Source organism: Indicator indicator, chromosome 26 (genome assembly GCF_027791375.1).
Source record: "Indicator indicator isolate 239-I01 chromosome 26, UM_Iind_1.1, whole genome shotgun sequence".
NCBI classification, from domain to species: domain Eukaryota; kingdom Metazoa; phylum Chordata; class Aves; order Piciformes; family Indicatoridae; genus Indicator; species Indicator indicator.
Window position 1 is genome coordinate 7,908,775 of NC_072035.1, and position 13,905 is coordinate 7,922,679.

At 47.0% G+C, this 13,905-nt stretch overlaps 1 protein-coding gene across 2 annotated transcripts; it reads right to left on the reverse strand.

Annotated features, from left to right (window-relative positions):
* Positions 1-605: 605 nt before the first annotated feature.
* On the reverse strand, positions 606-13,506 carry RFLNA (refilin A). 2 transcript variants are annotated; one of them, XM_054392873.1, is made up of 3 exons: positions 13,315-13,506; positions 2,848-2,957; positions 606-939 (listed from the first exon to the last, which is right to left on the reverse strand). In XM_054392873.1, the coding sequence occupies exons 1-3, from the start codon at positions 13,504-13,506 to the stop codon at positions 606-608; spliced, it is 636 nt and encodes a 211-aa protein (XP_054248848.1). The 2 variants fall into 2 exon arrangements, with proteins under 2 accessions (XP_054248848.1, XP_054248847.1); XM_054392872.1 differs by having other exon boundaries at positions 13,297-13,506.
* Positions 13,507-13,905: the final 399 nt, after the last annotated feature.

A 13,905-nucleotide genomic window follows, 5' to 3' on the forward strand; every position in this document is an offset into this window, starting at 1 on the left:
TGACGGTCCCCACTCACAGTAAGTCAGGCCTAAGGTTACTGCAGTGGTGTAATATAGCAGCTCTCTCTCAGATGAGCTGTTGGAGCAAGCTGTGAGGCATTGATGCAAATAACCACTTCCTCTGCACTTAAATTCTAAGAGACCTGGCTTGGTGTACACTGGGCAAACTGGACACTGGCTCTGCATTTGATCTTTCCTTTGAAGAGATCAAAATACACTGAAGGTTACAGTGAGTCTCACCTGTGTGCTACATGAGACCCACAGAGCTCAGGAGGCAGCACACTGTTATGGGTAATAGGATCCTTGTCATCCTGATTTCATCTAAACACAAGTCAAAAACAGATATGCTTGGGGAAAACAAAACAAAACAACAAAAAATAAAATCCAGATCAGGAATGTCAGGAATGTCGCAGAATACAAGCCAGCCTCTCTCTGATCAAAACCATCCTGTGCCCTGCAAGCCTCCTCCCAGCCAGCTCAGCCTCACCCAAGACGACGTGTTCTCCAGCCAGTAATATTCAGTCGCCATCAACAAAGGCCCAGCCAGAGACCCAGCAAAGGCCACAGCCTCCTCGAGGTCACGCAGTTGCCAGCGGCAGGGCGGATCAGAGGGTCTCACTGTAGATGACACAGGGGCTGCTTTCCTCACAGAGTTCCAGCTGCACACTGGAAGCAAACCAACGCTTGGCACAACCCAAGCTGTAGTTGAGGGTGGTCCGGTAAATGTTCTTGGCACGCTTAGGGAAAATGATGGTCGTGCTCTGAAACTTCAGTGGCTTCTGGCGGGGCTCAAAGATCAGCTGGGACTTGTAGTTCCGCCAGGTGCTATTGGGAGCAGCAATGATGGTCTCGCTGTAGGTGGTGACGGTGGGGATGGGGCTGTAGAAGATGTCATCCCGATAATGCTTCTCAGAGTCGTACTTCACCTCAGAATTGCACCTGCAAGGGACAGCAAGGTATTAGGAACATGACCCAGGCAGCAAAGGAGACAAGACAGGCAAGACTCTTCTCTAACCCTTTAGAGATGGCAGCATTTACAACCTCTTACTGTACAGCCACTGGGACAGCCACCAGTCCTAAAACCCAAAGCAGAGAGTCATAGAATCACAGAATGGTTAGAGTTGGAAGAGACTTTAAAGATCGTCTAGTTCCAACCCTCCTGCCATGTGCAAGGACACCTTCCATTAGATCAGGTTGTTCAAGGCCTTGTCCAACCTGGCCTTGAATACCTTCAGGGAGGGAGCTTCCACAACCTCCTTGATCAACCTGTTCCAGTGCCTCACCACCCTCAGTGTAAAGAATTTCTTTCTAATCTCCAGTCTAAATCTGCCCTTTTCCAGCTTCAAACCATTCCCTTTCATCCTACCACAACAAGCTCTTGTAAAAGTCCCTTCCCAGCTTCCTCATAGGCCCTGTCCAGGTACTGGAAGGCTGCTATAAAGTCTCCCTGGAGCCTTCAGTACTGGCAAAAAGTGACCTAAAGTGTGTGTTAAACTACAGCCTGTGGTTCAGGCCACCTGCCTGCTGGTGAGTCTTGGTGGAACCCCACCTTGCTATGTTGTTGTGGGGTTTTTTCTTTATATTTCCTTGCTATCAGAGCACAAGACACTCAAGCTAACTGAAATCAAAGTGTTGGGAGATGAGGGATGAAGTTGCTTGTTGGGGCCTACTGAAAGTCCAAGCAATGGTCAAATAGTGGATACAGCAAAGAGATGAGGTGTCCAGCATCCAAACCATTGGTCTCGAAGGAAGTGGTGATGTTAACAACCATCAGATGAAGAACCCACAAAATGAGGGATGCTACAGCCCTGCCTGTTTTCTGCAGGCATCCAGATGGGATGTACAGACACGAGGCCACAGAAAGGGCTTTTCGTAGAATCCCTGACCACGCGTGGCAGCAGGACTTTCACTTGTTTTCCCACCTCCCCAAACGTTCCTCCAGCATTCAGCAGCCAAGGAATGTGCAGCTCCACATAAAAAAGATTAAAAGCTGGGGGTGTGCTTGTCATTACCTCCACCCAGAGGGGTCTGACTGATTGTGCACTGCGTGTAACCTGAGCTGCTGCAATGCGTTTTGCACAGCCAGGGTGTAAGCAAGTCGTTCAGCACACATAAAGCATGGCTCCCATGCAATCACCATAAAAACAGGCCCGCCAGCAGTTCCTCAGCAAGAGATTTACTGGGCTATGTTTCCAGAGAGACTTTGCACAGGTTGAGGACAGTGGGAATTGGGCTTACAGTCCTTCCACTGCCCGGCCCCAAGCTGTGTGCAACTGCTCCATGCTGTTCAGAGAGTACATTCCACACCAGGTAAGGAGTGATAGAAGATCAGAGATGTGTACATAGGCCACCAGCCCTGCAGGAGATGAGAACACCTCCATCACTGGCTTGAGGGACCATCTCCTCATGAAAAGGAGCTCATTCTGACTCTGTGGACTGGTCTAATGTTGGCTTCTCTGCTACAAGTGCCAATAAAAACAGGTGGCAGTTATAAGGGTGGTGCTTTTTCTGGGGATACAAGTCAGCAGGGAATAAGACAAAGACCATCAGGTCACTTAGTGAAAGTCATCAAACCTACAGATGGTAATGGTTTTCTCTCATAGCCTTGGATTTGAGCTGGCTGTGGCAGGAAAGTTGCCTTCTCTTATGACCTCCCTTCAGTTCTTGCCTTCTCCCCTCTGCTTTGCTGCTGTCAGTGTCTTTAATTCAGGCATTACTCTCCCACTTGTCCTTCCCTTCCCATCAGAATTACCATGACTTCCATTTGTAAACATGTTTGAATTTATTGCAGAAGACAAAGTACCAGGAAAAAGACAGAAATCCCCACCCAGCCAATCCCATCTGTACCTGATCTCCTGCACAGGCTCAGGGCTGACCTCAATGCTTTCTCCAAAAAACACAGGGTACATTCGAGGCTTCATCTCCAGCATGGATGGGTTCAGAAGCAGGTATGGCATCTGCAGGGAAGAAGAGCATGGTAAGTGTTGGGACGCAGCAGATGAGGCTGGCATGGTTCATACTGTGCTGTGGCTGCTGAGTACCTACAGTAGAAGGAGACCTCAGTACCTCCAACCTTTCTGATGCCTGTACCCTCAGAATCCCGTGGGAGACACCGCAGGTGACAGGCTCTGGCAATGAGAACAGGTGACTGTGGCACCACCAGGACCAACTTTGTTTCATGCAAGCTGAGCTTGCCTTGCTTGCACTCTCAGCAACATTCATCTCCTCCTCACAGCCCCTTTTTCAGGTTTGTAGCAGGGCCCTGTGTTAGGGGGGTTCATCACACTGAGGAAAGCATTCTTCATGCTCAAAGGGGAGGGACCGTTGTCAAGTTACCAAAAACCATCCTCGAGGTGGCTGGCCAAGAACAGGACCATTAACACCCATCTTCACACAGACAAGCATGCCTTGCATTTAAGATGCCTTGACTATCTGATCAGCTGTATCAATTTACAGACCAACTTCCAGCTCCCAGGGCTGAAGCAACACACCGGGCTGCCCTCCACCCACCGTCACCCTCTCCACCTCCCTCTGCCCAGCACATTACCCAGGTAAGTGACTGTGCTCACATCTCTGGCACTCCATGTTGCAGGATCTCTTTATTGAAACGTAGCCCTTCCTTTCTTGTTTCTCATAGGAATTGTTTGGGGGTTTTCTTTAGCCCTGATGTTACCTTCACTCTTATGAATTAATGTCTCACAAAGACTTGAAGTGCAGCAGCATGGAGAAGTGCTCCAAGTCTGATATAACACAGATAGGGAGTAAATCTACTGATAGAGAGCATAGATCTACTTAGGAGAGATGTGTGTATATAATCTTATACGTATATACGCATGCTGAAAATAATGTACTCCTTGCAACAGCCCAGCAGGGGAAGTGGCAGACTTGCTGTTGCTGAAGTCTCTGTGCCAAAAATGGCTGACAGGGTCCAAAGGATGTTCTGGTTAACCATGAACAACCAAATGTGGGGTGAGACGCTGGGATACCTTGTGGCCTCTGCAATGCAGGAAACCAGTTTCAAGCCAGGACTTCTTAATGCATGGAGCTGCTCCAATTCTTGATGCCAAAGCTGGGTTTTTAAGACTAATTACACCCTGAAGTTACTTACTCTGACAAATTGTCACAGTCCAGTCTAGTGTCCTCTGCCCACCACAGAAATGAGTAATCCCACTTCTCTGTACTGGAGTGCTCTTAAACATCAGTTCCCACACAGAGGGCTCCTGTGTCTGGACCAAGCCCACAGTTAATTAACCCTAACCCTGTGCTTGTGAAAAATGACTTTGCAGGTTTTGGTCCCTTTATGACACACAGGGACATAGGATCTCTTTAAAAGAGAGGGCTGGCAACCTCTGTGCAGGGCTGAAAGGTCTCTAGACAGCTGAGAAGCTCATGGAGTTTTTCCACTTTGCATGCTAGAATCACAGCCATATCTTATCAGCATCAGTAAGATCATCTCAGAACTCACAGAAGCCACTGATGGTAGTTGAGGATACAGCTCTTTTATTGGCTTGCTCTTCCCATGTCACTCTTTTCCACTTTTCCAGTTGGGTGGTGGAGCAGTGGAGCCGTGACCTGGTTCCTCCAAGCAGGGCTGGGTAAGAGGTACTGCAGCTTGTGCCCTATCCTGTACAACATGCAGATCCCCAGATGTTCACCAGGCTGTTCCTCAAGTTGGTGTTAACTGGCAAAGCACTGCTGAACCCACTCAACAGCATCAGTTCCCACTGAGTTTCTCCAGCTCCTCTGGTATCTCCAGAGGTTGGGGCTTTCTGCCTTTGACTAAGGCAAAAAAATGTCATTGCTTCATCTGAATTCACCAGTTTTGTGTGCCAAAGCCACAGAGCTGTTTACTCTTTCCCTGCTGAAATATCCCTGCACTTCACTGCTGTGCTAAACTGGAAAATGAAATGGCCAACCGCTCTTTTTGATGGAATGTTTCTGATCCATTGTCCAAAAAAGGACAGTATTTGCATAGGAATGAGAGGAAAAAAAGTCCAAAAAGACTATGTTCACCCCCACTACCAAACGCTAGCCAAAAGGCAAAGTTCATTCCTGAACTGCTTTCATTTTTGACAGGGGAGGGCAGGGACAGCCTTTTTGCTCATAAATAAAGCTCTTTGCTTCTGAAATGTGAGTTGTTTAGATCAAACAAGCCTTAGTTCACAAGAGTGCAGATATCTAGCTTTTAACAGTCTGCACATGGCCAAAGCTCTTGCTAAAGACATCTTTTATATGAGGAGAGGTTCATTAGGGGGCAGGATTCAAACACCATGTGCACATGGATTCCTGGGCTCTGCCAACAGCAGGCAACCTGGCCTTTGGGGGCTTCACCTGCAAAGAGATGCAGACTGCTTTAACTGGGGAAGGAAGAAAAGCTGGGGATATGTGTCACTCCCTCAGGAGACTGTTCTATACTCCTGTGGCCATGCCTGCCATTGGCAAAACTCCAGCTGAGAACCTACCTTCTTTATTACACTGTGCCCACTTAAGGAGAGGTCTTGGGAAGCCTTTGTGATGTTCACTTCAGCTGGGGAGGGAAAATAGTTCTCTTTGAGTGTAACCAGCAATGTGGTGGCTTGCTGTTTCCCCTAGCAGGTATAGTAAATCACAGCCACTGAAGAGTTTCACACTCTGGTACCAATCACCCAAAAAGTGGTGAGCAGAACAGAACTGAGAAAGCTTTTCTGTCCCAGCTTCTAAACAAGAGATGTTTTCAGGCAAATCTGACTGCAAACTTAGATAACTAGGAAAAAATGGTTGGGAAGCACTGATGCGAGCTCCGCAGACACTCCAGTGTTGTCTTACTGTGAGTTCAGCTCACTGGCTAGGAACAAGTGAAGACTGGGTAAAATGGACCTGTTGTGAATTAAGCTGCTTTGCAGATGTAGACTAGCTTGCTAGAATGCCAGATTACAAATCTGGATGGATGGTAACCGTGAGCTGCTTTGCTAGGAGAATGCAGGAGAAATCCAGATCTCTTAACAGTTCTGCACAGGCATCTATAAAAGTGCAGTTTTAAAGAAACCATTTCAGTGCTTCCAGGCCTCCACACTTCTTGCTACCATATGCTGACACTAAGTATGTTCTAAACATCCCTTGAGATGAGGATGCAGGAGGCAAGGTCCTTTCTGTGGCTTAGCAGGAACATTGCTGGTGCATCTGGCCCCCAGTGTTCGTTCAGGAACAGGCTTCACAGCCGCTGTGTGCCGGGGGTGCTGCACACAGTGAGGGCACAGAGGCAAGCACTGTCTGTTCAAATCACAAGCCCCACAGCAGGGAACAGGAAACAAGAATATGCTGCAGAAACAATACCAGTGTGCACGGAGGAAGGGAGGCTCTGTCATGCGTGACTGAAAACAATCAGAGTCAAAAAGTTGCTGCTGAATTTGGTGAGAGCAGGATTAAGTCTTCTCCAGATTAGCTCTGGATGGAGTGAAGAGGCTATTTCCACTGTGGGTTATAGCTGGCCTTGCTCTGGGCAGGGCAGAGTGACAAAAGACATTTCATAATGCATTTCCTATGCTGTAAAGAAACATCAACTTCAGACCTGCAGGCTCGGCTTCATTAATTTGGAAAGCTAAGACAATTGTGGACATTGGCAAGCTAAAGCCAGTGACTTCCACCACACATGAGAGACCATGACAGATTCACACTTATCTACCAGAAGCAGTACTCTGAGCTTCTGGTTAGAAACTTTGAGGTCACCTGGAAGTCACTAGAAGATGTAAACAACTTGCAAAGCACAGTCTATAAATAGAGATCATCTGCAAGACCCTGCAGTCTGCTCACCAACAAGCAACTCAATTGCATGCACAGAGTGAAAGGGTCACTGAACAGTAAGCCCAGGGTTTACACTGCAGTGACTGCAAGGCATGTCAGATGACATTTTGTTTCACCTCCAGTGATGGTCTGAAATATCTGCTCCTTACAACTCACCTGGAGTTGGGAAGCAAGTAACAGAGGATAAAAGCTTTCCAAATGATTTGTCTTTGGGGCTGAAATGTTATATGCTTGGCACGTGTTAAAGGCTTTTTGGCAAGAGTTCAACATCCCCTCCTTCCAACCTGTTTTCAGGTAAAAACAAAACAAGTATGCTCTGCCTGTCAAAAAAAAAAAATACTGACTCAATTGTTTTTCTTTCTGCACTGCAGGAATAGTGGAAAGAAGAGGAACATAGGACTGCTGAGCTCCCTTGAGAAAATGATCTTTGGCTCATTTCTAGCAATCACTCGTCAGTCTTTGGACACTTCACAAACAAGGTGACTTTCTTTATTGCCCTGCACCATAGATGGGCTGGCAGGAGCAGAGCTTGTTGCACAGTACTGGGTGTCACTGACGATGCAGAAAAGAAACCCGCATGTCTTTAGACCAGGCTGACCATAAGCAATCTAGTCCAGGGCTGTCTAGCCAAAGAGCAAAGCCTAGGGTTGCTGTGCTGGAAGGCTCTCGCAAGGACCTCACTAATCTGCCCCAAATAATTAGGAGTTGTGCAGCTCTGGAAAAGCCACAACCCTGTAAACTTTACGCTGGGAGAGCAGGAGTCTGGTAGACCCAAAAGGACGAAGAGGCAAAAGGGAAGATAGTGGAGAGATCAAAAGTGAGCCACACAGGTATGTGCCATGCCTTCAAAACAGAGCCAAGGTGAAAATCAAGCAGTAAATGTATTACTTTTATTTCCTTTAGGATACATAATTTGTTTCAACCAGGAAAGAGTTACAGTATTATTGAAAAGTTGAAGTACTTTCTTGTTCGGCTGCATTTTTCCCTCTGTCTTAACTCTGATGCCTTTCAGGCATGTAACAGCCTGGGCAGCTAAACTCTTGTTTTCTTCAAGTAGCACACAGATAAACACAGATAAAATTTGTTGCTGAACAGAATTCAGTCTACGGCTAGCTAACAGCACTTCCTTGATGGTGGCAGAAGTGCTATGGAAGGGGTTATGACTTTAGAACAGACACACATCCTTGAGCTCCAAGTCATTGCTTTGTAACCTGCCATAAGTGCCATCTGTGTTTGGGGGTACTTAGATCACAGAGTTCTGAACAACAAGAAATATAATACAGTGGGCAGAATAATGCTATTTTATCCCTAATAATTATGTAGAGTCAGTGGGCTCTGTAAAGATACTTCTCACTTCAGGTTCATTTCACAAGACTGGCAGCAGTTACCAAATAGTAAGCAAGGATGAGGGGAAAAAAAAGCACCATGAAACTGGCCTGAAATATACTAGCTGTTCTTTAGCTTCCAAATTCCAGGCAGCAAAGGAACAAAAAGAAAAGGAAATTAATGTGACTTGATACAGATAAAGCTCCCAGAGAGCAGGAAGGACCAGAACTGACAGACTCCTTTTGCTATGGTCATTACGTGGAAGGCACTAAGATGTGCCATTAGACCTCTAGGGAGTGTAAGGGGAAACGATTTTCCCAGCATCAGGGCTATGCACAGGATACAGCTCCCAAATTCCCAGCTCCTAACTTAGCTAGGGCACAAGCAAATCTCTCACCACATTTTCCCACTATGGTAACATGTCATGTCCATGAAAATGTCACTTTACTCAGCTGTTATTTACAGCTCTAATGAAAGATCTGCCTGAGTTATTTGACACACATCTATGTTCTCTGCTCCAGCTGATAAGCAATATTTGGTTAACAGACCATTTATTTTCTCAGTATCTTCACATCTCGCACATTATGAGTAATTTATACTAGAGCCGGATGAGATTATATTTGGAGGTGATAACAGTAAATGCAGACCTCAGGTAGCAAGCAGGGCTTTTATTATTTCCAAGACTTACATCCTGTCTCCCTCTTCTATTTCAAGTGGGAAATGTGTGCTGCTTTGCCTGTTGTTCACAGCGTTATGCAGGGACACAGTGGAAATTAAACTAGGAGACACCACCCTAGATACAGCCCCATTTGTCAGAGTAGGTGATGAGCCCCTTAGGACTCTTTCCCTGAGCTGCTCAGATGGAACATTTGTCATGGTTTGCAGATTTGGTGAGGCCCAGAGCCACTCCCCCTCTTTCTCTGCTGGCTTTGGACTAAAGAGGAAGAGGAGGGCGTGCATGCTCAGAACTGGATGGGGCTGAGGAACAGAGGACAGACAGGTGGAGTTAGGCTTTGTCAGGCAGCGGGCACAGGCAGGAAACTCAAACCACTACCAACCCCAGCCCAGTGGAATTCCTGCTGGATCCTGCCCTATGGGAGCGGTTCGCAAGTGGGTCAGGATGCCAGGCTGCAAACTCCAACCCTGGAGGCAAGCCATGCTGCTGTGCCAGATGGGTGCCTTGCTCCCTGCAAAAGCCTGGGGCTTTCCCTAGAGCTTCTGGGACCCACATGGGGTTGGAGAGTCATGTCTCATGTCACCTGCTTCATGTACAGGTGGCAAGCTGGCTCAGGTTGGGGGTGCTGGGCCTCTCCCTCACACATGCTTTCACTGTAGGTGTTGGTGGGTCTAGATGTTACATATTGCCTGGAAATCCTTTGATGGCCATGTTCCCCACACAGGCTCCACAAGAGAGTCTTCTTTCCTAGAGCACATTCAGTTGCTCAAGGGCTCTTCAAAACGCAGCATCTCAGGAAGAGGTGGTTTAGTTTGGGTTTGTTGATTTTTTTTATTTTTTTTTTTAATATCAGCTATAAATCCAGCAGGATTGGCACACACATTGACCCTGTTGCTGGGACCATGCCTATGAAGCCTGTGACAAGGGGTGGGGTATCCTTCTCCTCTGCACTTGAGACTGCGATGAAGCTGGAATCTCCTCCCAGCACACGAGACTGATTATGGCACCGCACTGTTCTCCAACACAGCTCCTGACTGGAAGTAGAAATTCCCTACATGGGGGCAATCATCTAATAGCTGATCCAGAAGCCAGTGCTCAGTGAAACAGGTTGAATGCACAAATACTTAAGTCTTTCAAACAAAGAGGAACTTGTTGCAGTGGCAACAGTGTTGAAGAAGGCACAACTGATAGTTCTGCATATGAATGTGATCCTGATCTCCCCTGATACTCACTGGGAGTTACACTACTAAATGTAAAGCACTTATTTCAGTGCAGCTCAAAAGCAATTCTTTTAGGCTAAAACTATATCCCAGGGCAACAACAACAGCAGGGAAAACTTTAAGCAGATCTGGCTATTTTGATGTCATTTCATTCCTTACCCTTCCAGCAACTGTTTCGTTGCGCATATTATTAGAGATTTGTTTCACTGTAATTTTGTTACTTTTGGCCTAGCATTATACACAAAGCCTAGAGAATTCAGTAACTCAGGTCCTAAGATTCAATTTAACCATGTTTAAAATTTAAAAGGCAGAACCAGGTAAAAAAATCACCATCTATTTTCTTTAGGATAGTTGCACTTAAGCAGAAAACAATTGATAAATTTCCTGCATTAACTTTATTTGAAGAAATAAAAGCAAATTTCTCCTGCACTGCAAGTAAAATGGAAAAGCCTAAATGGTGTTGAACTTGTGGTATTTATGACTCTGGCCTTAAATTGCCTTTCATATTTTCTTGGATCCCAAAGCTGTAGCCAAATTGGCTGGTTAAATGTGAATAAATGGTGCATTGTCTCTGAAACAAAGTTGTGCTTATTAAAAAGAAGAGAGTTTACTTTTTCAGAGTCACAGTTAATGACACAGAGCAGAGATTTTACACAAGAGAAAGTCTTAAATAAGGGCATGCAATCCCATTTTAGTTTGTATGAGAAGAGCTGTCCTAGAGCAGAAAAATTCTTCAAGGTATTTGTGAAGGCAAAGCAAAATAGCTGAGTGCAAATAGGGTTTGATAAGTCTGCAGCAAGAAGTAGTATGAAATGCTTCCCAGAGAACTGGAATGTTGTTTCCTTCACCTGACAGCAATTTATTGTAACCATACATCCTAAAATTGTGGCCATGACTGAGCTTCTATATGGTTTTACAGTATCATAAGACAAAGAGCACAGGCTGCATTCCTGGCTCTGTCACATTTATAAGCAAAATAAACAGTAATATAGCAAGCAATTAAGAAAGACATGCCTTGGTGTGCAAATAGCTACAATTATTGATTTCCCAATTCTGCATGCTCTGATGAACAGCAGAGTAGTAGAGTTAAAGAGAAGCACAGTCATGGATTGCATAATTGCTCATAGATCTGCAAGTCCTTGTTAAATGGCAAGATTAAAGCCAATTAGGCACTGAAATTCAGAAGTATGAAGCAAGCAACACTCTCTGTATTTTTCCTGCTTTCTCAATAGCAGCTGCAAGTACAGCATTTGCAGGGTGGAAATGATAAGAAGATAAACTCTCTGTACAGCCAAATAGAGCGGAGTTTCCTATGTAGTTCATTATTTTGCAGTGTAGCAAACAGTCAGAATTTAAGAGCACAATCTTTCACCACTCCAAATAATACAGCCAAACTGGTTTCAGTGTCAGGATCTCTGCAGCCTTCTATACCTGCTAAGGGCATGGAAACATACAGAATGTATGAAACCCATCCTCTAACAGCAGGAGCCCAGAGCTGTTGCAATGCAATACAAAATTTGGAAACATCCACAGTGTGAGTTCCTCTGAAATGTGTAAAATGTTTATGATTGAACTAAAAAAAATAACTGGAAAACTTAATTTTGCCTTACACAGATCATAGAAATATTCTTTTTTTTCCCCCACTGAAGTCAAGCAACTAAACTCTCAGTCCTAATAGCCCAAAAGCTGAAACAGGTTTTTCTCCTGCTCTTTCATCTTCAATATCTAAGGGCTTTCCTGGGAGGAGTGGTGGCCAACTGTCACATTGCTGTCGTAGTCCCACTACAAAGCTTTGCAGACACCTCCACCCCAGCTGTTTTCTGCTCCAGCAAGCTTTCATTCATTCTCCTCCCACACTTGATTTTACAATACATAGCAACAGGCTGATCCTGCCAAATCAGGGGCGTGTAGGTAACTCTTTGTACACAAACAGTCCCAGCAAGACAGCACACATGCCCGAATATCTGCAGGTACAGCTCTGTATTTGAAACTTCAGTATTAGCGGGTGTGAGATTGGATTTCCTTAATTAACACCTCACACCCTACCCACCATAGTCTGGTGAGAAAGAGTCATTGTTTATGGGGAAAGATTTGGCATGCTCAGGAGTAAAAGGCAATTTTCAATAATACGCTAAAATATCATAAAAACTTGAGAAAGTACATGAGGGTGTGAGGAGTCATTGCAAAATGTCTCTGCCAGGAAGAAATCTTTGAATTGTCACTAATGTATAGGCTGATAAATTTTTCCCATGGAAAGATCTGTGCTGCAGTTTTTATTCCATAAAGAATGCAATTATCTGTGTTGAACGCACCTACAAATGTCTTTTATGCACAGTACAAAAACGTTTGAAAGATCCCTGGGGAAGAACTTTTATCATCTTTTAAAAACCTCTACCACCCTGGCTTATGCTATAAACTTTGTGTTTTAAAAACAGTTTTTCTAGCTAAGGGATAGGGAAAAAAATATTCATAATAAACCTACCTCGATCTTACTCAAAAGTAAGCCACTTCACTGGCACTGTTAGGCTAACCAAAATCTCCATTGCTACTGCCATCTGTCCAAACTTACCATCCACTAACCCTGCTCCACCCGTGGACAGTGCAGTACATAAACCTTTCCCATACACTACCACCACAGAACCCTGCTCCACTATAGGGCAGAAGCACAGAGTCTTCCCCAAAGCCATCCTTCCACACCAGCTCCCCAGACAGACATCTGTACCCTTCCCCAAGCTAATGGAGTTATGTCTTTCTTTCAGCCGGGCTCCAGCAATTGTGGTTCCATGCTCCTGATAAAGCTGATGTGGGATGCCAAAGCATTAAGGAGCGCTGGAGCTGGACTCCCTGCCTTAGTCCAGACAGATGCAGCTCCAACCTGTGTCTGCCAGGCAGGACAGTGTCACCAAGAGGTAATTACACTTTCCCATTCTTAAGCAAGGCTGGGGAGCCTGTTTCAGACCTGGGCTTCACTCCTGCACCGTTATTAGAGTTGACTCAGCCAAACTGCCAACACTTCTGCAAGGGTCTAAGAAAACTCCTGGCCAGCATTGGGCCATCCGCTTTCCTGGGCACACTAGCAGCGCTGCCAACACCGGCCTGCAGCTGATGATGGGGGACAAGCCTTTGTCCACCAGTGCAGGAGGATAACCACTGAGGGGGCCCACACACAGCTGGGGTACCCCAGCAGTGGGCACAGCCCCTTTCCTCATAGACCCCCATTCCAGGGTTTGGCCAGCTTTTGCCCCCCTGGGTCCTGGAGAGAACAGAGCCCAGCGCCCCGGGTTTGGCTCTTACCACTTTGCCGTCCTTGGCCTCTCGCCGGTGCCCCGGGGCCGGGGGGTCCGCACCGCTGCTGCCCCCAGCTCGGCCCTCACCGGGCGAGAGGGAGTAGAAAGGGGGGCTGGGGCTGGGGGGCAGCCCCGAGTCCGGGCTGTCCAACAAGCCTTCCCGGCTCTTCTCCTTCAGGCTCTCGTCCATCCCTTGCAGCTGTAGGTGACCTACCATGTCTGAGGGGCAGCGAGGGGGTCGCAGCGGGAGAAAATCCTCCAGCGCCGCCCGCCGCTGAGGGAGGGAAGGGGAAGGAAGCCCACGGGGTGCCCCCTGAGTCCCAGTCGTCGCCACCAGCCTGCCGGAGCCCGGGCTGAGCCTGCTGCGGGGCGGAAAACCCAGCATCAGCCGGACCGGGCTACCCCGGCCGCCTTCCCTCCACCCGGCCCCCGCGTCCTGTCCAGCCCAGCCGCCTCCTGCCCGTCAGGCGGCCACTGGGGAAAAGGAGAAAGGTCCGATTCCCCTGCCTCAGCCCCTCGGGTACGCAGCCGTTTACGTGCGGCGGAGCCCGGGGCAGCCCCGCCGGCAGGGAGCGCTGGGTGCGGCGGGGGGACGGAGACGGGCGCGCCGCGCTCG